Source organism: Crotalus tigris, unplaced genomic scaffold (genome assembly GCF_016545835.1).
Source record: "Crotalus tigris isolate CLP2741 ecotype Arizona unplaced genomic scaffold, ASM1654583v1 scf7180000018124.1459596, whole genome shotgun sequence".
Taxonomy (NCBI): Eukaryota; Metazoa; Chordata; class Lepidosauria; order Squamata; family Viperidae; genus Crotalus; species Crotalus tigris.
This window is the reverse complement of record NW_024096836.1, coordinates 1,038,350-1,064,946: the sequence shown is the minus strand read 5'-3', so window position 1 is coordinate 1,064,946 and position 26,597 is coordinate 1,038,350. Positions and strand designations below refer to the sequence as shown.

Sequence of the window (26,597 nt, the reverse complement as noted above, 5' to 3'; positions counted from 1 at the left end):
GTTCATGACAAACCTAGCAGGCAACTTTGTCTGCCAAAAAGTAGAGAAGGGAACTAGGGGATCAGCCATATTGCACTTAATTGTCACTAACATAGATGAAATGATAGAAGGCTATAAACTGTGAGTTAAAAAGGAGGAGGGGGAGGAGGAAAGTAGTGGCCCACACACCTAACAGCGTGTGAATCATGTAACTAAAAATCAAAAACAGTAGCGGTACATTTAGGGCAGGTGCTTCTGAAATTCCTCATATCTTAGAATGTCTGGCTTAGTTCAGTGCAACACTTGTTTTGCAGCTGTCTTTTGCAGTACTCTTTTCAAACTTGGAAACTGTCCTATCTGTAAACAAATCACTAGTCTACAAGGACAGATTATTTATCTAGGGTCTGTAATCTGTGCTCTTCAGGCAGAAATTAGGTGTCCAATTCAGCCCTTCTACTCTATTGAGCCCCCTCTACCATAAAGATCCTGCAAGAAAAGGGTAGTGTGGACAACTGTAGGATCTGGCAGAATGAGAGCTGTGAACCATAAACACAAAGCTTTCGCTGTGTCCCTGCACAATAGATACAATGCCCTTGCTGACCTTAATAGGGACATCAAGGAGACAGTAAAGGTATTTGTGATGATAACTCAAATAAGCAAGCAACTGTAGTCCGAGATGAAGAACTTGTTTTTGCAGGAAGAAGTGCAAATCAGGTATTACACATCAGTCATGCAAGAACAGAAAGGCATCCAAAAAGAGAAGCCACCTTCTGTTGGTAATTCAGTTATAAGAGATATAAATTTAGGAAAGGACACAGAGGTTTCAAAAGAGGTCAGGTGCTACTGCAAATAGAGATAAGAAGCGTATTTTCAAAATAGTAAAGAATGCCAGAAAGGATTGTGATGTGGATGCTATTGTACATCTTGGCAGTAACGATCTTTCCCCAAAAGATGTACTCTCCGTGCAGAATGATTTCAAGAGCTTGGGGCAAGAACTTAGCAGGATAGACTGTAGGCTTACTTTTTCAGAAGTTTTACCAGTGTATAAGGAGCAAAATGGAAAAGGCCAGCATATAGCAGAATTCAATATGTGGCTAAAGGAGTGGTGTAGAGGGGAAGGCTTTGGTTATATTAGTCACGATGTCTGTAGCTGGTCCAATGAAACAATGTACAAAAGGGACTGAGTTATTTGGCAAAAAACTCACAGATTTTCTGGAGGAATATTTAAACTAAACAACAGGGACAGTGAGTTAATTGATACAGAACATTCCTGTCCTCGGCAATCAAAAAATTACAGGGTTAGCAGTGCATGTAACATAGATGTGTGTGTGGACAAGAATATCAACCTTGCTGTCAAGCAAAATCAAAGTGCACTAATCAAACAGGTGGTAAAAAATATGGGAACTCAGGCACCACACAGGTTATGTAGGAAGTAAACACAGGGTCAGTCATAAAGGACTCAAATGTCTTTACACCAATGCACAGAATATGAACAATAAACAGGGTGAACAAAAATTCAGGTAAATGGGGGCAGATATGATATTGTTGCCATTATGGAAACTTTGTGGGATGAAACCCACAAATGGAACACAAAGCTAGATGGATTTAAATTATTTAAAAGAAACAGACCAAATAAAAGAGGAGGTGGAGTTGCTCTCTATATAAGAAATAACTACATCTCTACAGAAATAGAGGACAATAATGATAAAAACTGTTTTGAATGCATTTGGGTCAATATAAAAAGGGGGGGGGATGGCATTGCCATAGATGTACACTATAGGCCACCCAACCAAACAGAGAAAATAGATTAACTTTTTGTAACTAAGGTATGTAGTAAACACATCGCAATAGTAATGGGGGACTTTAATTACCCTGACATCAACTGGGAGACAAACTCTGCACCAAGTAGAAGATCAAACAGATTCCTGACAAACCTAGCAGACAACTTTGCTTGCCAAAAAGTAGAGAAGGGAACTAGGGGATTAGCCATATTGAATCTAATCCTCACTAACAGAGATGAAATGATAGAAGGTGTTGAAGCCACAGGAACCTTGGGGGGAAGTGATCATGCAATATTGGAATTCAACATTATGGAAGCACAAGAAATAGAACACAGTCAAACTAGAATCTTGGACTTTAAGACAGCTAATTTCAATAAACTTAGAGCTTGGGAAGGATTCCATGGATGAGAATCCTCATGGGAAAAACAACTCAAGAAGCTTGGGAAATTTTGAAAAGTGAGATAATAAAAGCCTAGTCTAGCACAATACCAACAAAGAAGAAAAATAACAGCTCTCAAAAGAAACCAGCATGGCTGCATAAAGAATTCTCTGATAAATTGAAAGATAAAAAGGACAAATATAAAAAGTGGAAAGAGGGCACATAACTAAAGCAGAATATCAGCAAACAGTCCGAGCCTGCAAAGATGAAGTGAGGAAAGCTAAGGATCAAAATGAACTAAGGCTTGCAGCCGAAGTCAAAAATAACAACAAAAAAAAGCTTCTTTCAACATGTAAAAAACAAGAAAAAGGTTAGGAAATGATTGGTCCATTAGTGGGGGAAAGGGCAAGAAGGTGACAAGCAACAGGGAGAAAGCAGAACTATTTAACTCATTTTTTGCATCTGTCTTTACACAAAGGGAAAAAACAGTCCAACCTATCCAAAACAGTACCATAAAAATAGATTAGAAACCCAAGTTAGTACAGAGAAGAGGAATAAAGATGATTAGGGGACTGGAGGCTCAAACATATAAGGAACGGTTGCTGGAATTGGGTATGTCTAGTTTAATGAAGAGGAGGATGAGGGGGGACACGATAGCAGTGTTCCAATATCTCAGGCCCTGCCACAAAGAAGAGGGAGTCAAGCTATTCTCCAAAGCATCTGAGGGCAGGATAAGAAGCAACGGATGGAAAATAATCAAGAAAAGAAGGAACGTATATCTAAGGAGAAATTTTCTGACGGTTAGAACAATTAATCAGTGGAACATCTTGCCTCCAAAAGTTGTGAATGCTCCAACACTGGAAGTTTTTAAGAAGAGATTGTACAGTCATTTGTCTGAAGTGGTATAGGGTTTCCTGCCTAAGCAGGGGGTTCGACTAGAAGGCCTCCAAGGTCCCTTACAACTCTGTTATTCTATTCTATTCTATTCTATTCTTGTCCTGTTCTTGTTTCTGTTCCTGTTCCATCCCATTCCCATTCCATTCTATTCTATTCTACCTTTTTTCACCCCAGTGAGGCAGTTCCCTTCTTCACATGGAAAGGAGGGGAAGGCCTGTAGTGGGCCGAAGAAACAAAGCTTTAATCTTTGGGATCTTTTTTTGCATGACCCAATGCAAAAATTCTCTTTTGCCCTCTTTTGGCAGGCAGCTCTTTCTTTTTAAGGAGATTGAACAGTCATTTGTCTGAAATGCTATAAGGTCTCCTGCTTTAGCAGTGAGTTGGACTAGAAGATTTCCAAGATCCCTTCCAACTCTGTTATTCTATTATTCTCCTCTGTCTATTTAATTGACTAATGTAGTCACTTAGTATCTACAATTGAAAGTGTTGGGATTGCAGTTGTGGAATTAAGTGGTTATATGGGCACCTAACTTAACTACCACAATGACTTGCAACCGAAATTCCAGGCCCAATTGTGATCTTAAGTCGAGGACTACTGTCAATAGCAATGAGTTCCAAAGTTTGGTAAAGATGAAGTAGCAGCTTGGCTGGGTTCATGTAGCATGAACTAAAATTGAATAGGATAGTTTGTGATTTGACATATTGCAGGAATCAGGTAACTGGGTCAGTATATTGTGTATACTAAGCTATCACGCTTATTTATTCCACAATATGATTATTATTCAAGTATAATAAGCTATGTGAAAACCACAACGTGGTTTAGTGTTTAGTGTGTTTCTTGCTTTTGTGTTTCTCTGGAACCCATTGTCTGTTCTGCTTTGCCTATAGACTTGTAATATTTGCCAAGAGCAGTTTCATATGTGACACGTTGCAATAATCGTAAGACAAGAATTGAACAATTCAGTGTGGACACAATCCATTAATCAAATAAATATTTATTTGGTCATAAGCCAGCAGACGCTTAGACAATTCTTGATGTTGTTTGATAGCTACCGTCTCATTGTGATTGCAGGTGTATGATTTTGATTTTCCTGGTTCTATTTTTCATAGACCAACTGTGCTGTAATGTGGCATGGCCTCCCTTCCCTGTTTACAGGGCGTTGGGATGATAGGAACTGCCAAGAGGAGAAACATATTTTTATCTGCCAGAGAAGCAAAGGTAAGAGAAATAATGCAAGAAAATAAGATTGGCTTGTTATATTTAGCAGAGAGGGCTTGTGATAATTTTGAGTCCTTGTGCCAGGGATGATGCCATTCATTTCTGTTGTGTACAAGGGAGGAAGAATTACATTAGTCTGTGGCAACAACGCAGATACAAGAATCTGGTAGCACCTTCAAGACTGGCCAACTTGAGGCATATGATTTCATGAGCAGTAATTTTGTTCATCAATTACATGCATGTTCATAAAAGCTGCTGCTTCTCATCACAGAATATGCCCCAATAAAATTGATTAGTCTTAAAAATGCTTCCTGACTCTTAATTTGTTTATTGCCAAAGCCCATTAGTCTTGAAGATGCTGTTTTGGTGAGCACTTATTCAGGATGCTATGGCTCTTGATTTCTCTCTGCAACATGTATCTGATGCAGGGGTTCTATCCAGTTTTCCTTACTCCAACTGATTAAATAAGATAGGGAACAGATACATCCATCCTCGTTTTTTATTAACAATGAGAAAACAGTCTTTGACAAGGGTCAGAAGTAGAATAGAGAGGTTAACGTTCTTCTCTCGTTTATCCTCATCTGCCTTATCCTGGTCAAACTACATAGAGGAGGAGTAAGGTTTCCTAGCTAAAGAATTAAATTAATTAGTATCTATAGATATATCTTGGTTTTCCCACCATCCTTATACAGTGGCTTCCAGGAAGAACTAAAGTTCTATTTCACAGAAATGATAAGAAGATAACTCTTTTTAGTGAAATGGAGTAAACACTAAGAAACTACTTGATATTCAGCAAATTGCTCATAATTTTTGAATAAAATCAATATTGCTTTGTTAATGGCTCTAGGGTATATTTGTAAAGTGTGACTGAGCTTTTATTTTCTTTTTCTCAAATTCTTCCCCCACACCCAAGACCCTACTTTAAACCCTTCTTCACCGTCCTCTCCTATTCTCAACTCTACCCTTTCATATCTTAACAATACTTACCGTGTCCTGATGAAGCCGCTCAAATGGCATGAAGCTGTGTTGTTATGTGAGAGTCTCAATGGAAGTCTAGCAAATGTGTTAGAACCATTCACCCAGGCCTTCCTCACTCAGATAGTCAGCAGTTTACATACCCCACTCTGGATTGGTTTGTCCAATGAAGAGGTGAGTCAACTATATTTAGAAATCTTAGCATGTAAATCAAACCTGCCTTGCATGTAGTAGATGCAAAAAATGAAAGCATATCTAGGGGTCTGACATTGTCTGAGTTTATGTGTTGGCTAAATCGTTGCTCTGGAATAGCAAATGGTGAAGCTATAAGGAAGTAGTGAATGCTGACTGGTTCACATTTCCAAAATCTCCTATAGAGACATATTATCAGTGTGATCCTGTAGTACATGTGAGGATCATTCAGTATAGCATAATTATAAATATATGACATCAAATATTTTGTAGCGAGATTGATCAGTCCAGTGTGGCAAAACTTTATATGTATTAACTTTTTTTAGGGGAAACGTAATTATGGATGGTTTGCAGATGAGACTGTCCCCTACACAAACTGGCAAGATGGAGAACCACAACAAATTGTGGGGTGTGCATACATGGATATAGATGGAACATGGCGAACTGCCAATTGTGACACAAAGCTTCAAGGGGCCATCTGCAAGTTGAACATAGGTAATTTACCTATATGATAGCTATACAGATAAGAGGGAATGCTGAAATAAAGACTCTCTTCTCTCATTCCCTGAATTTTAATGAAGGGGTCAGAAAAAAAATCATTTTGTCATTTGTTTTTAATGACTAATAACAATGTAAGTATTTGCTAAGTTTCTTCTAACCATGTATTCTACTTCAGGACCCCTTTCTTCACACAAGTGGAGCTACAATGGAAGTTGTCCTAAAACAATAGAAGATTCCTCTTGGGTTCCTTTCCGAAACCATTGCTATGCATTCCACATGGAAATTATTCTAAGTCAGAAAGAAGCTGTGAAGAAATGCCAGAAAGGTGAACCTTACTAGAATTAATGGATTCTTGTCTGTGTTTGTTTTGACTATTACTTGTTGGCCCTTTTATGACTTGTGGACTTCATCTCCCAGAATTCCTCAGCCAGGCAAATTTGAAGACCCCTGGATTAGAGCATTGGTGGTCCCAAACCAGTGGCATTATCTTTTCATGAGCCCCTGATCCCAAATAAGTAGTAAGATATAGATGAGGATGAGGAACTATCCCCTCTTTTTCACTCTCCCTATTTTTTATATAAAGGACAGGTTAGATAACATTCTTCCATCTTTGGTATGACATGTACGCTATTTCTTATTCTTATTTCTATTTCTTATTCTGCCCATCAAAGATATATAGCATATTTGATGGTTATTATTTTGTGTCAGACATTTTTAAGAACATTCTTCCAAAATTCCAATATTTTATTGTATTCTCACCAAAGATAAAAGAATATTTACTTTGATTGCCATCTCTTCAGCCTCATCTATATTTTCCCAACTTTTTACTGAATATTGAAAAGATATATGTGAGATTCTTATTGGGGCTTGATGCCACTATTGTAAATTTTCAGATGCAATTCCTGCATGGATACTCATAAAAAAATTTTTGATGCTGAATAGAGATTGCCAAATGTTATTGCTTAATTGTTTCACCTGAATCACGGACTCATTTTAGCCCTGAGATAGATTCACCATAATTTCTTTTAAAATCTAATAAAACTTTGAAATTATGCCATTATGTTTTGTGAATATTTTTTTCCAAAAATAGTTAGATGTCTATTTGCAAATTCCATCTTTTTTCTCTTGTCATATTAAATTGACATAGCATCAAAGAAACCATGAGACTTGTTCTAATTGTTATTCCACTTTTTTTTCTAGATTATACATATAACACACAACTATATATAAAAAATTCATTTTTCGCCCTTATGGGTGGTACATGTTTTCCTCAATAGTGGATCCTCTACCAGAGGCCTGGGAATTTGAGAGTTCTGCACAGGATTTTAACTGCTCCTAGCACTCTGGTGCTTTGGAGAATAGATTAACCACTGTTATCATGTCACCCCAGTTCTTTGTTTCATTAAACTAGACATACCCATTTTCTGCAACCATTCTTCGTTTGTTGTAGCCTCCAGTCCCCTAATAATCTTTATTGCTCTTCTCTGCACTCCTTCTGAATCTCAACATCTTTTTTATATCATGCAATATTCCAAGTGTAGTCTTATCAAGGCATTATAAAGTAGCACTAATACTTCATGTGATATTGATTCTATCCCTTGTTAATACAGCTTATGACTATGTTAGCTTATTTGCAGCTGCAGCACACCGCTGACTCATATATAAATCCAAGATCCTTTTCACAGTTACTATTATTGAGCAAGGAACTATCTATTCTATACTGTGCATTTGGGTTTTTTTGTTTTTGTTTTGCCTAAGTGTAAAACTTACCTTATCACCACTGAATTTCATTTTGTTAGATAGGGAGCAGTATTCAGGTTTGTCAGGATCCTTTTGTATCTTGATCCTATTTTCTGGAGTGTTGGCTGTTCCAGTCAGATTGGTGTTACCTGCAAATTTGATGAGTTCCCCTTCTATTCTTTCATCTAAATCATTTATGAAGCTATGGAATAGTATTGAGCCTAAGACAGAATCCCCCCACTGCATGCTTCTCTCCATGTAGATGCATTTCCATTAAGGACTACACATTGAATGTAGTTGCTCAGCCAGTTACAAATCCATCTGCTCTAATCCACATTTTTCTGTCTTATCAAATAATAGGTTGTGATCTACTTTATCAAATGCCTTACTGAAGTCCAAGTAAATTATATCTACAGCATTTAGCTGGTCCACTAATTATGTGACATTGTAAAAAAAAAAGGTAATAAGATTTTCTGGCATGATCTGTTTTTAACAAACAAGTAGAAATGAAACAGAATAGAATAGAATAGAATGGAATAAAAAGGGACCATGGAGGTCTTCTAGTCCAGCCCCCTGCTCAAGCAGGAGAACCTATACCATCTCAGACAGGTGACTGTCTAGTCTCTTCTTAAAAACCTCCAGTGATGGAGTGCCCACAATTTCTGAAGGCAAGCTGTTCCATCGGTTAATTGTCCTCACTGTTAGGAAATTTCTCCTTAATTCCAGGTTGCTTCTTTCTTTGATCAGTTTCCAATCATTGTTTCTTTTCCTGCCCTCTGGTGCTTTGGAGAATAATTTGACCCCCTCTTCTTTGTGGCAGCCCCTCAAATACTGAATATTGCTATCTGTCACCCCTATTTCTTCTTTTCTTTAAACTAGCCAAACCCAAGTCCTGCAGCCATTCTTCATATGTTTTAATCTCCAGGCCTTTGATCATCTTAGTTGCTCTTGTCTGTACTGTTTCCAAAGTCTCAACATCTTTTTTGTAATATAGTGATCAAATTTGGTTGCAGTATTCCAGGTGTGGTCTCACTAGGGTTTTATAAAGCGGTACTAATACTTCATGTGATCTTGATTCTATGCCTCTGTTTATACAACCCGGGATTGTATTAGCTTTTTTGGCTGTTGCTGCACACTGTTGGCTCATAGTCAAGTGATCGTCCCCTAGGACTCCAAGGTCCCTCTCACATTTGCTGTTTTTGAACCAGGTCTCACCTAATCTGTATTTAAATCTTTGATTTTTCCTGCCTAAATGTAAAATGTTGCTTTTTTCCACATTAAATTTCATTTTGTTGGATATTGTTCAAGTCTGTCAAGATCTTTTTGGATCCTGAGCTTGTCTTCTGGAGTGTTGGCTGTTTGCCAGTTTAGTGTCATCTACAAATTTGATGAGATCCCCTTTTATTCCCTCATCTAAGCCATTTATGAAAATATTGAAGAGTACTGGGCATAAGACAGAACTTTGTGGTATCCTACTGCTTACTTTCCTCCATATAGAACTACTCGTTGAGTACAATTTGTCAGCCAGTTACAAATCCATCTGGTGGTGATGTTGTCTATCTCACATTTTGCTGGTCTACTAATTTAGTCACTTTGTTAAAGAATGAAATCAGATTGCTTTGGCATGATCTATTTTTAACAAACCCATGCTGGCTTCTAGTTATAACTTTATTTTTTTTTAGATATTCGCAGATCTGTTTTTTTATTATCTTTTCCAGTATCTTTCCAGGTATTGATGTTAGGCTGATTGGTCTGTAGTTTCCTGGGTCTGTTTTTTTCCCTTTTTTGAAGATGGGAACCACATCAGATCTTTCCCAATTCTCTGGTAGTTCCCCCGTGTTCCAAGATTTTTTAAAGATACAATAGTTCTAAAATAACATCTGCCAGTTCCTTCAGAACTCCGGGATGTAATCCATCAGGTTCCAGTGATTTATATTTATGAAGATCAGATAGGTGTTCTCTAACCATTTCTTGCTTATTGTGATTTTTATTTCTAGTCTGCCTTTTACAGTTAGGTTTTTGGTAGATTGGGCTTTTTTTGTGTGAAGATTGATGGAAAGAATGAGTTAAGCAGTTTTGCTTTCTCTCTGCTGCCTGCTACTTTGCCACCTGTTACTCCAGGAAAACCAAGAAAATCCAGTTGCCTTTTGAAAAAGCACCTATGGGACACCCATTACCTGGATGATTGAGAATCTCCATAGACATCCAACTCCATATCCCTTCCCTATACTTTTATAATATTGCTTTTTGATCCAATCAAATAATGTCCTAGAACTTGTCTATGGAGATTCTCAGTCATTCAGGTCATGATTGTTTCAAAGGTGCTTTTCAAAAGGCAACTGGGCTTTCTTGTTTTTTCTTTGAAGACGTTTCACTTCTCATCCAAGAAGCTGCTTCACTTCTGAGGAGACTTCTTGGATGAGAAGCAATAGCTTCAAAGAAAAAAAAATCAAAAAAAGTCCAGTTGACGTTTTTTTTATTTTAGACCAACAAAACAAAACAAAACACAGCAAAACATTACACACATACAAACATAATATATCCTTTTTTTGTTAACAGCAATTTGTAACAGTACTCTTCTATTATTTACATTTCCCCCCTCATTCTTCTTTGAAATATTTGTCCTTATTGCCCCATTGTTTCTTATTTACGTTTTCCTTCCTTCATATTCTACTACTTACTAGGAATAATTCATATTAATATTATTATACATTATTATACACATATCGCCTCTACCAACACCTCATTTTAAATTTCCAACATTATTCATTGTAGTAACTCTCGTATTTTTTATAGGACTCGACCAGGATTCCATCTAGGCCTGGTGATCATACAAATATTCTCATAATCCAAATCCACTAGCTTCTTATATACCTTATTTTTTAAAAAAAGATTCACGTTATTTCCAACATTAAAATTCACCCCTTTTCATCCAAATATATTGATCTGATTTTATTTTTTCTTTTACATATATATAATAATTCCTCCTTTCTTGTTTTACGCTAATATTCTGTATAATATTTCTAAATTTTACTTTCTCTAGTAGTTTTCTATAATCCTATTTTATATAAACTTCCTAAAGATACCTCACATCTACATCCAATTTCCTTAAATTGTTAAATGTTTAAACTCTTTTTCTTGATATATTTAATCCATTAATGTTTACAGAAAAGAGCTTAATTACGTCTCCCATTTTTTACTTGATCTATTTTTTTATTTTTATTTTTTTTTATGCTTCTTGTCTCTATAAGTCTTCCTTTTGCTTCTCTTTCTAACCTTTCTCTTTCTTGTAACTTTTGTATTTCTCGTTCTCGATCAACTTCCTCTAATAAATCTTCATTGTAACTTTTACTCTCCGGCTCTTCCCTACTTTCTTGTTCTTCTCCTTGTGAAAAGTAACTCTCATAAAAGTCCTGTGCTTTCTCAAGTGTATCTTGTTAATTGTTGTTAATTGCGAAGTCGTGTCCGACCCATCGCGACCCCATGGACAACGTTCCTCCAGGTCTTCCTGTCCTCTACCATCTTCTGGAGTCCATTTAAATTCACACCTACTGCTTCAGTGACTCCATCCAGCCATCTCATTCTCTGTCGTCCCGTTCTTCTATTGCCCTCAATCTTTCCCAGCATTAGGCTCTTCTCCAGTGAGTCCTTCCTTCTCATTAGGTGGCCAAAGTATTTGAGTTTCAACTTCAGGATCTGGCCTTCTAAAGAGCAGTCGGGGTTGATCTCTTCTAGGACTGACCAGTTTGAACGCCTTGCAGTCCAAGGGACTCGCAGGAGTCTTCTCCAGCACCATAGTTCAAAGGCCTCAATTCTTTGGCGCTCAGCCTTTCTTATGGTCCAACTTTCACAGCCATACATTGCAACTGGGAAAACCATGGCCTGGACTATACGCACTTTTGTTGGCAGGGTGATGTCTCTGCTTTTTAGTATGCTGTCTAGATTTGCCATAGCTTTCCTCCCCAGGAGCAAGCGTCTTTTAATTTCTTGGCTGCAGTCCCCATCTGAGGTGATCTTGGAGCCCAGAAAAATAAAATCTGTCACTACCTCCATTTCTTCCCCATCTATTTGCCAGGAATTGAGAGGGCCGGATGCCATGATTTTGGTTTTCTTAATGTTGAGTTTCAAGCCAACTTTTGCACTCTCCTTCTTCACCCGCATCAAGAGGCTCTTTAGTTCCTCTTCACTTTCTGCCATTAGAGTGGTATCATCTGCATATCTTAGGTTGTTGATATTTCTCCCGGCAATCTTAATTCCAACTTTTGATTCATCTAGCCCTGCCTTTCTCATGATGTGCTCTGCATATAAGTTAAATAGGCAGGGCGACAGTATACAGCCTTGCCGGACTCCTTTTCCAATTTTGAACCAATCAGTGGTTCCGTGTCCAGTTCTCACTGTTGCTTCTTGACCCGCATATAGGTTTCTCAAGAGACAAATAAGATGGTCTGGTATTCCCATCTCTTTAAGAACTTGCCACAATTTGTTGTGATCCACACAATCAAAGGCTTTAGCATAGTCAATGAAGCAGAAGTAGATGTTTTTCTGGAACTCCCTAGCTTTCTCCATGATCCAGCGTATGTTGGCAATTTGATCTCTAGTTCCTCTGCCTCTTCGAAATCCTGCCTGTACTTCTGGTAGTTCTCGATCCACATACTGCTGGAGTCTAGCTTGTAGGATTTTAAGCATCAGGTGTATCTATCTTGTATTTTTTTTCCTGCCAGGTTAAAAGTATGCCTTCAGGTATTAACCAACGAAACATGATTTTATATTTAATTAATTGAGTCATTAAAAATTGATATTCTCATCTCTGATTTCATATACTACATGGTATTTGTTTTAATACTATTATTTCTTTACCCTTATATATTATTGGTTCGTCTCTTCTTTTTTTATATATTTCATCCCTTATTGATCTTCTAGTAAACCTTATATGGACCTCTCTTGCCAATCTATGCCTTCGTGCATAATTTGTATATACTCTATATATTTCGTCTATGTCTCTTCTTATTTCCAGTTTTTCTTTACCTAAAATCTTCGCCAACATCTCTGCCATCTTTTCTCCCAAATCTTCTTCCTTTTCCTCTACAATATTTTGAAATCTTAGAAAGAACGAAGCTTTGTTCATTTCTAAAAAAGCAATAGATTCAGTCAACTCCCTATTTGCCTGCTCAGATTTCTGTATAATCCCTTCTATTTTACTATCAACAAGCTCCATTTTTGTTTCGACTTTTTGAATTCTTTGTTCATTTTCCATCATTGTTTGTTGTATATTACCTATCTTATCATTCATATTTTTAATTTCATCTCTCATTTTTCCAATATCATTCTTAATTTCTTTATGATGTATTTTCATTTCTTCATGATTATTTGCTATTGCCTCTTGGGTCATCATCATTGTTTCTTGATTCATTTGTAGTGTTATCTGCAAACTTTGTGGGTTCATTGCCAATTCTACTTTTTCTTTTTCTTTCCCCAGTTGGCTTTTGAAAAGCACCTTTGGGTCTTGTTGCTGTGCTTTCTGCTATGTGTGTTACTTCCTTGCCATCCTCTCTTTTAAATGGACCTACTATTTTCTTGATTTTTTCTTGTTATTTATATGTTGAAGGAAACTATTTTTTTTTTAATTAAAAAGTTTTATAAATTTTACAAAAAATAAAAGACAATACAAACACAAAAAACAACATATACAAATAAAAACAAACATTACCCAACAAAACCCCCCTTCCCCCACCCCTACCCAACCCCCCCTTCCCCCCCCAGGGCCTCCCAGAGCAGAATATAGGCTTAATTAAAAAAAGTTTAAAAAAATTATATTTATATATAAAAAAGAATATAAAATAGAATATATATATATATATATATATATATATATATAAAGTTAAAAATTATGAAAAAACTATATAGTATTTTTTATATCAAATTTAAATTGTATGAATTTTATCCATTTATCCCAAACAGCAAGGAATTTCTCTTGCGTTTGACCCTTTAAGAAAGCCGAAATCTTTGCCATTTCCGCCAAATGAGACACTTTAAGAAACCATTCCTGCAATGTAGGCAAAGATTCCTTCTTCCAATATTGTCCTACTAACAGCCTCGCAGCTGTAATCAAATTTAACATCAATATAACCTCCTTTGTATCACAATCAATAACTATACCTAACAAAAATAATTGTGGAGTAAATTTTACCCTCCTTTTAAAAATTCTCTGGATATTCCACCATATCTTAATCCAGAATGCTTTTATCTCTCTGCACGACCACCAAATATGATAATAAGTAGCGTCCATACAACCACATCTCCAACATTTAGGTTGTAAGTCAGGGTACATAAAAGACATTTTTTGTGGATCAAGGTGCCATCTATAAAACATTTTATAAAAATTCTCCCTTAAGTTCTGTGCTTGTGTAAATTTGACATTTCTCACCCAAATAGTTTCCCAGGTGTCCAATGGAACTGGCTCACCAAAATTCTGCGCCCATCTAATCATACAATCTTTAATTAGTTCCGTTTCTGAATCCAATTCAACTAAAACCCCATAAATCCTCTTAATGTGGGTTTGTCTTTGATCCTTCACTTGCTTAATAAGATTTTCATCTTCTCTGAGAAAACCCACCTTACAGTCCATCTTCCATCTATCTAATAATTGCCTATATTGGAACCAAGAATAAATAATATTTTCTTGTGCTAACTCTTCCCGTAATTTTAACTGCCAGTTTTGTCCATCCCATTTAAGTAACTGTCTATAGGACACCATATCCATCTTAACCCCTCTTTTTATTCCTTCTATTGCATGCCAAGGTATAGCCCATAATGGTACTTTGAAATCACTTTTATAATATTTTCTCCAAACCCTAAGTAAAGAAATTCTTAAGATATGAGATTTAAAAGCCCAATCCATTTTTTTATTAAATATTAAATAGGCATGCCACCCAAAAAGTAAATTCCATCCCTCTAAGTGAAGTATATCAGAATTTGTCAAATTTACCCAGTCACTAACTAATGTTAAAACCACCGCATCATAATATAATTTCAAATTCGGCACCTTGAGTCCTCCCCTCTCACGGAAATCTTGCATAATTTTAAATTTAACCCTTGGCTTTTTTCCTGCCCAAATAAATTTATTAAGGCCTTTCTGCCACTCAGTTAAATTGATCTCATTCTTCAAAATCGGTATCATTTGGAACAAAAAGAGAAACTTGGGTAGAATATTCATTTTTATCACTGCAATTCTTCCCATGAGGGATAATTGCAACTTTTCCCAATTCTTCAAGTCTCTCTGTACCCTAACCCACAACCTTTCATAATTATTTTTAAATAATTTTGCATTAGAAACAGATAGCATCACCCCCAAATATTTTACCTTATTAACAATTTCAAAACCCGTCAAATTAACCAAAGTCTGCTTCTCCCGACTAGTCATATTTTTAGGTAAAATTTTAGTCTTATTAACATTAATCTTAAAACCCGAAACCAAACCATAATTATGAATCAACTGTAATAATTTTACTACAGAATAAGTAGGTTGCGACAAAGTGATAACCAAGTCATCCGCAAAAGCTCTTAACTTATACTCTTTTTTATTAACTTCTATTCCTTTAATTTCCTGCGACTCTCGAATTTTGATCAACAGTATTTCCAGTGTTAAAACAAACAGCAACGGTGATAATGGGCAACCCTGTCTAGTACCTTTCTCTATTGTAAAAACCTCTGACAAGCCTCCATTAACGATAAGTTGTGCCGTTTGTTTTTGATATATTACCATAAGAGCTTGCAATATCTTTTCACCAAAATTCATCTCTTCCATTACTCTTAACATAAAATGCCAATTCAATTGATCAAAGGCTTTTTCAGCATCTAAAAATATCAGCCCTGCAGGAACTTGGTTATTTTTATCTAAATATTCTAATAAATTAATAATTTGTCTGACATTATTTTTCATGTACCTTCCAGTTATGAACCCAGATTGATCTTTATGCACAAGGTGGTGCACCACCCTCATAAGCCTATTTACTAAGATTTTTACAAATATCTTATAATCCACATTTAAAAGAGATATAGGCCTATAATTCTTTGGTAAAGTAAGATCTTGATCTTCCTTTGGAATCAATGATATAAAAGCAGTACGCCATGAGGGAGGAATCTCTTGACCCTGTAAAATGCCATTAAAAAGATCACCTAATGGTTGAATCATCTCCTCCAATAAAGCTTTATAATAAACAGCTGTTAACCCATCCGTACCCGATGCTTTCCCTGGTTTCAAGTGTTGAATTGCTAGCGAAATTTCCTCCTTAGTAATTAAACCATTAACTTCATGTTTCTGATCCTCTGTCAATTTAGGGAAACTAACCTCGCTTAGATATTTATTTATCTCTAAAATTTGCACATTAGTAGATTTATATAATTTTTGATAATAATCCAGAAAAGATTTCTTAATCAGTTCCTTCTGAGAAACTAATTTACCCTTGTAATTTATTTTATCTATTGTTCTCTGTCTCTGTTTCTTTCTCAATTGATAAGCCAGCCATCTCCCTGGCTTGTTAGCATTACAAAATGTATTTTGTTTCATAAACAATAAATTGGTTGCAGCTTGATCTGCTAACAACATATTAAATTGTGTTCTTAACAACTTTAAGGATTCTTTAATACTTTCATCAGAAGGATTTAAAATCAAAGACTTTTCTTTTAATTTAATTTCATCTTCCAATTCTTTACGTTTCTGAATCTGTTTTTGCTTATGACAGTTATTCATTTTTATCAAAATCCCACGCATAAATGCTTTCCCTGCATCCCATACCATTGACATTGAAGTCCCCTTATACATATTTCCTTTTCTGAGGAGAATTCAATCCATTAACATTCCAGGTCAAAAACTTTGCCATCTCCCTTGGCCCGCAGCCTGGAGAAGACACCTTGGAGATCTGAAATTGCAACATGTGTTGCATGACTCTTGGGTCTTGCTCCTCCCACCGGCGGTGATACATTTCCAGGAGAAATCTCTTTGGCCTCTTTCTTACGTTGCTCCTTCTCTTTACGTTTATAAGCTACATGAGTCATTCTCTGCTCTTTAACCTCCGTCTGGCGTTGCCCTTCAGCTTGCAGCATCCCAGCAGAAACCAAACCTAATGCCTCAGACTGCTGCTCCGCCTCTTTGCCACTCAGGGATTTCTGAACAGGTAAAGTTGAGCCTGCACCTAGGACTGAAGTATAGAATTCTCTAGCTTTATCAACCGTATTCAATCTATAACGTGTCCCCGCATGGCTCAAAACAATACCCATCGGGATTTCCCATCTAAATGGCATCGATCTAGCTTTAAGCTCATTAGCTAAGAAAGCAAAATCTTTCCTGATTCTTAAAATTTTTGATGGGATTTCCTTTAGTATGATGACATCTTGGGCAGCTATCTGAAATCTTTTATTATAAAAGGCTTGTATGATCTCATTACGCAGAGACTTCTTCGTAAAATAAATCACCACATCTCTAGGCAAATTCTTCTGCTTAGCAATCCAGGAGTTAAGCCTGTACACTTTTTCAACTTCTCTGCATAATTCTCCTTTATCCATATCCAAAACCACAGCCAAATCAGTAAGGATCACCTCCATCAGATCTTGATTCATATCTTCCTTGAGGCCTCTAATCCTCAAAGCATATTCCATCTGCCTATACTGAAACATCAGAATATCTTCTTGTGAAGTCTCCACCTTCCTTTCCACATCTTGAATTTTGTCATCAAAGGAATCAACTTTATCTTCAACTTCCTCGAGTCTTGCATCCAGCTTAACCACCACTGTAGCCAAACCTGAGACTGCTGCAAGTATATCTTGTCGCAAAATATTATTGTTATTTTCCAATTGATCCTTTATCCCACTTATCTCTTCTTTGAAGTCAGATTTAATTTCTGATTTAAGCTGTGTAGAAAATTGCTTCATTTCCTCTCTCATTTGAGCTACAGCCTCTCCCATTATACCTCTAACCTCTTGTGCTGAAAGTCCAGGCAAAGGAGGGGAGGGTGGTGGCTGTGCCGGTGGTGCATGTTTAAGTTGTTGTTGTGGTTGTGCAGTAGAAGTTATAGGGGAGGAAATCACCTTGGATGTTGTAGAAGGCGGCTGTCTCTTTGAAGCCATTTTAAATGACACAGTTCTCACTTCCCTTTCCCCCCCCCAAAAAAAGAGATGAGGGGGAAAGAGAAAAATTTTTACTTTTAAAAGAGGCAGCAAAAACACTATAATCCTTGAAAATCCAGAGAAAAAAGACCAGGAAAAAAAATCAAAAAAGAGAATTCAATACCAAAAGCAAAAGTAAAGTCCAGTCCTTAAAAGGAGAAAGTGAAACAAAAGACAAAGGAAAAAAAAACTCCGTCACTTTCAAAACGCCATCTTAATTCCTTCTCCACAATAATAAAAAGAAAAAAAGGAGAAATAATCAAAACTAAATAAAAAAAATAAACACCTAAATTATATAAGAAAAAATCCTTTAAACTGCTCCGTCCGGTTTTTTAGAAATTACTCACCAACTCTCTATAAGCACGGAGATAGAAGCGGCAGTTTCTTTTGCTTCCTAGGAAGCAAAAACAGCTGGGAGGCGGAGACAACAAGAGCTCCGAGGGAACACTCCTTTCACCCCCTCTAGAATTAAATCCAGAGAGGGTTCAGGGGTTCTATCTCTACTCTTGTACTCTCTGTCCCTTCCCTTTGCCCGGGAAGGGAATTCCGAGCCGCGGGCCAGCTGATGTGCGCTGCGCTCCGCGGCTCTAACACTTTCCCAGCTGGACGGCTAGAAAATAGCCGCCATCGCTGTCGCTCCGTACCGGAAGCCTCGAAAGAAACTATTTTTAATATCTTTGACTTTTGTTGCAAATCTTTGTTCATTCTGAGCCTTTGCTTTCCTGACATCATCTTTGCAGATTTGGGCTATCTGCTGATACTCTGCCTTAGTTATGTGTCACTCTTTCCATTTTTTGTACTTGTCCTTTTTGTCTTTCAGTTTGCCAGAGAAATCTTTGTGCAATGATGCTGGTTTCTTCTTGGATTTCTTGTTTTTCTTTTTCAGTGGTATTGTGCTGGACTGGGCTTTTATGATCATATTTTTCAGAGTTTCTCATGCTTCTTGAGTTATTTTCCCTTTTAGGATTTTCATCCATGGATTTTTTTTCTTAGACTCTCTCTGAGTTTGTTAAAATCAGCTCTTTTGAAATTTAAGAGACTGGCTGGATTATATTCTATTGCTTGGTTTTCATTATATTGAATTCCAATTTAACATGATCACTCTTGTCCAAAGTTCTGGCAACTTCAGCTACTTCTATTAGTAAGAATTAGGTCCAATATAGCTTTTCCTCTAATCCCCTTCTCTATCTTTTGGATGACAAAGTTGTCAGCTCGGTTGGTTAGGAATCTGTTTGATTTCCCACTGGCTGCAGAGTTTGTCTCCCAGTTGATATCAGAGTAGTTTCCCATTACTACTGTGATATATTTCCTATGTACATTTGTTAATTGTTTACCAAAAACTTCATCTATTTCTTCTGTTCGGTTGGGTGCCTGTAGTATATGCTTATAGCAATGTCATTCTTTTTTCCTTTTATATTGACCCATATGGATTCTAGGAGGTTTTTGTCCTTGGTTTTATGGATTTCTGTAGAGATGTAATGATCTTTTATATATAATGCAACTCCACGTTCTCTTTTGTTAAGTCTGTTTCTATTGAATAGTTTGTATCCTTCTATCAGTACATTCCAGTCATGAGTTTCAATCCATCATGTTTCAGTAATGGCAACTATATTATATTTACCTTCATGTATGAGTACTTCATGTTCACCTTGTTTGGTCCCTAAACTCTGAATATTCAATATTATTCAATATTATTCAATATTTCGATCACTCTCTACTTCGTTGTGTTTTTCCTTTTCTTCTTTCTCTTTACTCCCTACCTCCTTATATGATTGGTTATCTAGTGGTTTTTGCTTAGAATTAGGTTCTAAAGGTGTTGAAGATTGACCCTCTCCCTCCTCAATTTTAATTTAAAGCCCTTCTGATAAGATGAACCAGTTATTTTCCAAATATATTCTTTCCAGTTCTTGTGAGGTTTACTCCATCCCTTCCCAGTAAGTAGCCCTTCATGTAGGTAAGGCAGACCATGGTCTAGGAAATCAAAGTTCTCTTAATGACACCAGTTTTTAAGCCAGTGGATTTTTTTCTAAAATCCTTTGCTCCCTCATTGGATGTTGGCCTTTTGTTGGAAGTATAGATGAAAAGACCACTTGAGCTCCTAATTCTTTAACTGGCTTCCCTAGCTGTTCATACTCTCTTGTTATTGTTTTTAGATTCATTGTCGTGTCATTGGTCACCAAGAAGAAAGGGGTAATAATCCATGGGGTTGATTATTTTGGTTTTTGCTCCAGGAAGACAACATACCTCCCTAGATTGACTGTTCGGTCTGCAAACTATAGTTTCTATTTCCCCCCAAATTAAATCTCCTATCACCAATATTTGCCTTTTTTTTCCTTGGGAAGTCTGGGATACTATTCTTCCTGTCACAGGAATGCTTTTTAGAAACTATTGGTGACTGCTGTTTTATAGGTGTATGCATTTTTTCTTCCAGGGGGAGGTTATGAAAGCATTTGTTCAGTTCCAGAGGGGCTTCATTGGAGTGGGCTAGGGTAGATACTGTGTTTCTCCAAAAATAAGACCAAGTCTTATATTTATTTTTGGTCCAAAAGACCCATTGAGGCTTATTTTCGAGGGATCTTATTTTTCCAGGAGGCGAATGAGTGTGCGGGGGCTGAAGGTATCCTGCAATAGCTACAGCCCACCACCTCTTGGCCGGCACACTCAGGGTGCGAAGCACAGATGAGTGAGTGATGCCACCATGAGGTGAGGCAAGGCAGGTGGTGGGGGATGGAACTGCCTCACACACCTTGCACTCATGCTTGCCCGTGGCAGTGCTTCCCAGGGCAGTGCCAGTGGAATGTGCCCTTCAGAGCAGCACAGACAGGTGGGAGCAGCTGAAGGACTGGGTGGCATGCACCTCCCCTGCCCGGTGTGGCTTCAGCAGGTGTCTGACAGGCAAAGGGTGCTGACAGTGCTGCCGCTGTGAGGTGAGGTGAGGCAGGTGGGGGGTGGAACTGTCACATCTCAGGGCCCCCGCAACCAGGTCACTCCCTGCTCAGCGATCACCTGTTCATTGATCCAGCTGCTCGCCTCTTTCCTTTCACTCCCCTCCTGAGCTGGACTGCCATGCTATGGAGGGTGTGTGGGGGAGGCTCGGCCCCCTTACCTGGTTCCCCTCCACCATTTCAGAGCTAGTGGGCAGTGATGGCAAAAGTGCACAACAGCCACATTCAGCACCAGTGCGCAACAGCAGCATCCACCACTGCCCTGCTTTGCCCTGCCCTGCAGATCACTTGCCTGTTGGCAGTCGTCAGCTCCTCCGCCTGCCACTTGGATTTTGCGGTGCCACCTAGTGCTGCCTGCTTCCTGTTCACCGCCTGTATTGTATGATTTAAATATTGGCAGCTCTGGAGGCCAGTAGTAGGCTTTCTGTGACTGAAGTCACAGCAGCGCAATCTTCAGAGCACCCCCACCGCCAGCCCTGGTATAACTGTCCTGTGGCTGTGTGGGCAGAGACAGATGGTTGAAACTCTCAGCCCTGGGATGATGCAGAGAGCCTACCACTGGCCTCCAGAGCTGCCACCATTGAAAGCATACAATATAGGCATGAATGGGGAGCAGGGTGGGAGGGGGCGAAGCAGAGACGGTGGATCATTAAACAGGCAGGGGTAAGTTGCCAAGCGGTGAGTGGCCTGGCTGCAGGGGCCCTAAGGTGCGCGGGGGCATGGGGCAGCTCCACTCCCCCATCTACCTCGCTTCACCTCGTGGCAGGGGCACTAGAGCACTGTACAGCCTCCTGTCCCATTATGGCAGCAAACAACCAGATGGTGTGATGAAGTGGGCAGGCTCTTAACTAAGGTTTATTTTTTGGGTAGGGCTTATACTAGGCGCATGCTAAAAATCATGCCAGGGCTTATTTTCTGGATGCATCTTATTTTTGGAGAAACATAGTAATAGCTTTGCTCTTGATTGCTGTTTTCTTCTAAAAGTGACATGTTTCCATCGGTCTTTCTCTTTAGGTTCATGTATAAGGTCAATTTTTTGGAAGCTGCTTGTTCCCAATTGTGTTCTATTTGGATGTATCAATTGTCTTCTTTTTGTTCATATATGAGGCCTTCTTTTAAGAAATTGTTTGCTCCCTATTGTGTTTTATTTTGGTGCAGTCTTCTTGTTTAGGTTAGAGAATCTCACTTTGTTCATTGAGTTTCAGAGTGGCTAGAGTTGCTTCTAGACCCTTTACTTTTTCTTCTAGTAATTCATATGATTTACAGGTCTTCTGTGGGCATAAGCTCAAAGATATGACATATTTTGCAAGTCAAAATGTCAGCCTCTATGTCCATAATTTTTTTGTCTGTTAAAAAATTAAAAATTTCTAAAAAAATTATTTTTCCTGTTGTGAAGTGTTACTTTACAATAGTTTACAAAAGTACTTGACCATTTGTTCTCTGTCTTCAAAAATTCATTACTGTCTTCCCTGTTTTAAGTGTCTATCTTAAAATTATATCTTTTAAATTGGATTTCTCAATTCTCCAACAATCAATTAGATAAATGTACAAATATCACACATGAAATATTATTGCTGCTATGGATATCTGGCATGTCTTAAAATGATTTGAATTTATTCTAGGCTTTTAAGAATAAACGTTTCATTGACTGTACTTTGTTCCTCGTTGCTTTTCCCTTCTGAAACTCCCAGCCCTCATCAAAGCCATCAGTGCCCACAAATCTCTCCTCTATAATGATCCCTAAATTCTTAATATTCTTGTTCACTTCCTAACCAACTCCCCACCTTGTTCTGGCCCCTTTACGCTTTAAATGGGGAAGGGTTTTACTGCCCAATAAAATTTATGTTTATCTTAATAAATTAGCTATAATTTAACTATATTTCTTTAAGTCCTGATGCAAATTAAAGTTTTATATATTATACTACCATGTTTCCCTGAAAAATAAGACAGTCTTATTTTTTTTTTTTTTTTTTAGCATCCAAAAAAGGTACCAGGTCTTATTTTTGGGGTGTAATTTCCATGGTCTTACCTCACTTTGGCAGCACTGACAGCTCCACCCAGCTGGTCCACTTCTGCGGCTGAAAAAGATGCCTCTGCAATTGAGAATGAAGCTCCGGATTGATGCACATAGAGCCCCCCTGGCCTGCATTTTGGATTGAATCTGTAGCTCAGTTCTTGGCTGCAGAGACTTTCCAGAAGGTCTCTGATGGCGAAATGCAGGCCAGGGGAATCTGAAGCTCCATTCTCAGCTGCAGAGCCCTTTCCTGAAAGCCTCTGATGGAGAAATGCAGGCTGGGGGCGCCGCAGAAGAAGTGGGCCGGCAAGGCAGGTGTCGATTCATGGGAGGCCTGGCTGCCACGGTAAGTGGGTGCAGTGTGCATGGAGCAGTTCCACACACCCCCGCCCGGGCTTAATTTTTAGGTGTGTACATCACCCCAAAACTAGGGGTTATTTTGGGGGTAGGGCTTATATTAGGCCCATCCCCAAAGGTCAAGCTAGGGCTTATTTTCAGGGCATGTCTTACTTTCGGGAAAACATGGTACTTCCTAACTGGTCAATATGGTTTCCTTTATTATATTTACCTTTTGATCATCCTTTTGGAACTGTGTCTATTTTAATGTTCAAATTCTTCATTTTGTCAACATCATGGGAATCTTCAAGTCTGCCAGAATTTGATTCAAGGCCTGAATAATAGAAATTATCTCTGTTCTTTGTAGTTGTAAAAGTTACAATGGACATCTCCATTCATAGCAATTTCCCATTTCTATCAACAGTTCTGTTATAGACTTGAATGCAATTACATTTTGTAGAATAGTTGATGAATGTCCCCACTTCATTTTCTTCAGCCTGTGAGCTTCCTAAGAATTTTATCTCTGGTACATTAATTTAGAAACTTAATTACAATAACTCTTGATTTTATTTTAACTTTGCAAGCCTGTAATTTTGAATTCTTTGGCTATGTATGCCCTTTTCAGACAAATGTAGATCTAGGAAGAGATTATTACCCTTTGTTTCTACATAATTTATCATGGTATTGTTCTGTTTTTTTCATCTGCTATGTTATTTAGGATCTGCCAGAAGCATTTTAAGATCCATAATGTCTTTCTCAATTATTTTTTATGCTAGAGGCTGTTTTGTACTTGAAACATTGGCCTGACTACAGGTAGTTCTCAATTTACAACCACAATTGAGCCCAAAATATCTGTTGCTAAGTGAGACAGTTGTTAAATGCTCCATTTTATGACCTTTCTTGTCACAGTTGTTAAGTTAATCACTGCAGTTGTTACGTTAGTAACACAGTTGTTAAGTGAATCTGGCTTCCCCATTGACTTTGCTTGTCAGAAGGTCACAAAAGGTGATCACATGACCCTGGGACACTGCAACTGTCATAAATATGAGTTAGGTGCCAAACATCTGAATTTTGATCACCTGACTATGGGGATGCTGTAATGGTCATAAGTGTGAAAAATGGTCATAAGTCACTTTTTCAGTACTACTGTAATTTTGAATGGTCACTAAATGAACTAATTGAAATGTAGGTCGAGGACTACCTGTACATATCTGAGCAATGTCTTATAACTTTTTTGATAAAACTTTGGTAAAACTTTGAACTATTTATTGATTCTCTTCAGACATTACATACCTGCTACATCTTCTTTACTGAAATAAAGGATTTCTCCCACTCCAGTTTCAGATCCTGAATAAATTAATATAACAAATGTTTGATGTTGTTTAAGATCTCTCTGGGGTGATAGGATATCTTGGAGGCTGTAGGCAACAGTTTGTCCTCATCTTCCTCTTCTCAGCTGGAGGACTTTTATTTGTTTCTGTCTCTTTCATGCAAGTTCTGACACTTTTTTGCTTCTTGTGAAGCATCTCTCCTGGACACTTTGTATTTCTCAGTTACTTTAGAATAGAATTCAGTACAGATAAGCAGTTGATAATAGCTAAAAAGAGCAGGTTAAGTTACAAGCAGAGCGTTCAGCATCAGCATCTTCCGTAGAGACTTCTGCATCTGTTTCTTACAACTGGGCAGCTTGAAGCAAATAAAAAAAATCTCTGATTCAGTCCAGGTCAAAGAGGAAGATTTTTGGAAGCACAGTCTAGGCCTCCAAGCAATCCTATTTTGTAAAATTGGCAACAAGATTTCTTTTTAAGGATACAGCTAAGTAATGTACTTATATATGTATGCATGCATTTATTTATTACATATGTTTGCTACCCATCTCTCTTCCACTTGACTCCAGGTGGCTTCCAACTAGAACTTGGAAAACTGTGAGTTCTAGTCCTGTATTAGCCATGAAAGCCAGCTGGATGATTTTGGGCCAGTCACGCTCTCTCAGCCCAACTCACGTCACAGGATGGTTATTGTAAGGAATATAGGAGGAGGAAAGTGTTCTGGATATGTCTGCCACCTTGAATTATTTGTAAAAATAATAAAGATGGGATACAAATGATGGATGGCTGGCTGGCTGGCTGGCTGGATGGATGAATAGCATATATGCAGTTGCTTGGTGAGATGGAGCGGTGGTGAAAATCCAGGTTCAGATTTTCTGAGGAATCATTTCATCCTGATAAGATTAGCCTATCCATCCATGTTGTCACAAGAATAATACACGGACCCTGCAGTTAAGGAATTCTGGCTGGCAAGGTCCCAGAGAAAGGGCCATTTCTCTGGAATACTATTCCCCCCAGGTCAGATCAGTACTTACCTTTTCAACTTTCCGAAAGGGCCTGAAAACTTGCCACTGCCAACTGACCTAGGACCCCAATAAATCTCAGTTGCTCCATTCCTCTCCATCTTGGTCAATTTAATTTTAACTGTATTTTAAATTTATGGTCTCTATTTTTAAAAAAATTATATATGGTATTTTTATTGAATGTTTGTACACTGCTTACAGTTGGCTTTGATGAGATAGATGGCATATAAATTTGACAATTTTTTAAAAAATCAAAATCTGCAGGATGGTAAATATGGCATCTTGACTAAAATCCCATCCTTTTATATCTGCTGTGTTGTCAAACACACATATAAAAGAGGTAGAGTGTTGATTATGATGCTGCCATTTTGTAGAGTTTGACACTCCCAGCAGATACCCATGTACGTGAAGTTGTGTTTCTTGTAAACTTCAATCTTACAGAAATTCATCAAATGCATTTATTCACAAGAATAAATATGCAATATATTCTAGAATTAAAAACACAATTGTAAAATATATGGCATATTTATTCTGGTGAATAGCCTTCATATGAGGAGAATTGCGTAATTTAAGGGCCTCTGAACTACGGCAAAGTTTCTCTCTCCCAGTGAAGTGTAAACTGTTCTGTAATTTTTCAGGCTGTTGCATCTCTTCTATTCTCCACAGTTGGAGGTATGATGCTGTCCATTCTAGATGAGATGGAGAATATCTTTATTTGGCAACATCTACAAGTTTATGAGAGCCAAGCCAAAGGAGTATGGCTGGGGATGTCCTTTAATCCCAAAGGTAAATCAAGCAGAATTGAGAGACTGCTTTATTGTTTAGCACTTAGACAACTTTGATAACTTTGAAATTGATTTGTAGCAATGTGCTTTGCTGGAGAGTCATTCTCTGAAAGTTTACTTTGACTGTGTACTTATTAGCTTTATATCCCACTGTTTCTCCAAAGGTGGTTTACATGGGATCTTTCTTTACTTTTTCTCCCACAAAAATAAACCCGTGAACTTGGCTAGGTTGACAAAGAGTGATTGGGTGTGGGTGGTGCATCCCCAGTCCTGGTCAAATGTTTTAATGATTATGCTACTGCTTTTTGCTACTTTCCAACATTTGATGGTCTGAGGAGATTCT

General features: G+C 37.8%; 1 protein-coding gene across 3 annotated transcripts in view; it reads left to right on the top strand.

The window, feature by feature from the left end:
- Positions 1–26,597, top strand: part of MRC2 (mannose receptor C type 2) — a 142,326-nt gene that overhangs the window by 110,679 nt on the left and 5,050 nt on the right. For all 3 annotated transcript variants that reach the window (XM_039348178.1, XM_039348177.1, XM_039348179.1), the window contains exons 23-27: positions 4,147–4,255; positions 5,169–5,404; positions 5,749–5,917; positions 6,099–6,248; positions 26,136–26,255. In XM_039348178.1, coding sequence (XP_039204112.1) covers positions 4,147–4,255; positions 5,169–5,404; positions 5,749–5,917; positions 6,099–6,248; positions 26,136–26,255 — 784 coding nt within the window. The remainder of the gene's footprint in view (positions 1–4,146; positions 4,256–5,168; positions 5,405–5,748; positions 5,918–6,098; positions 6,249–26,135; positions 26,256–26,597) is intronic.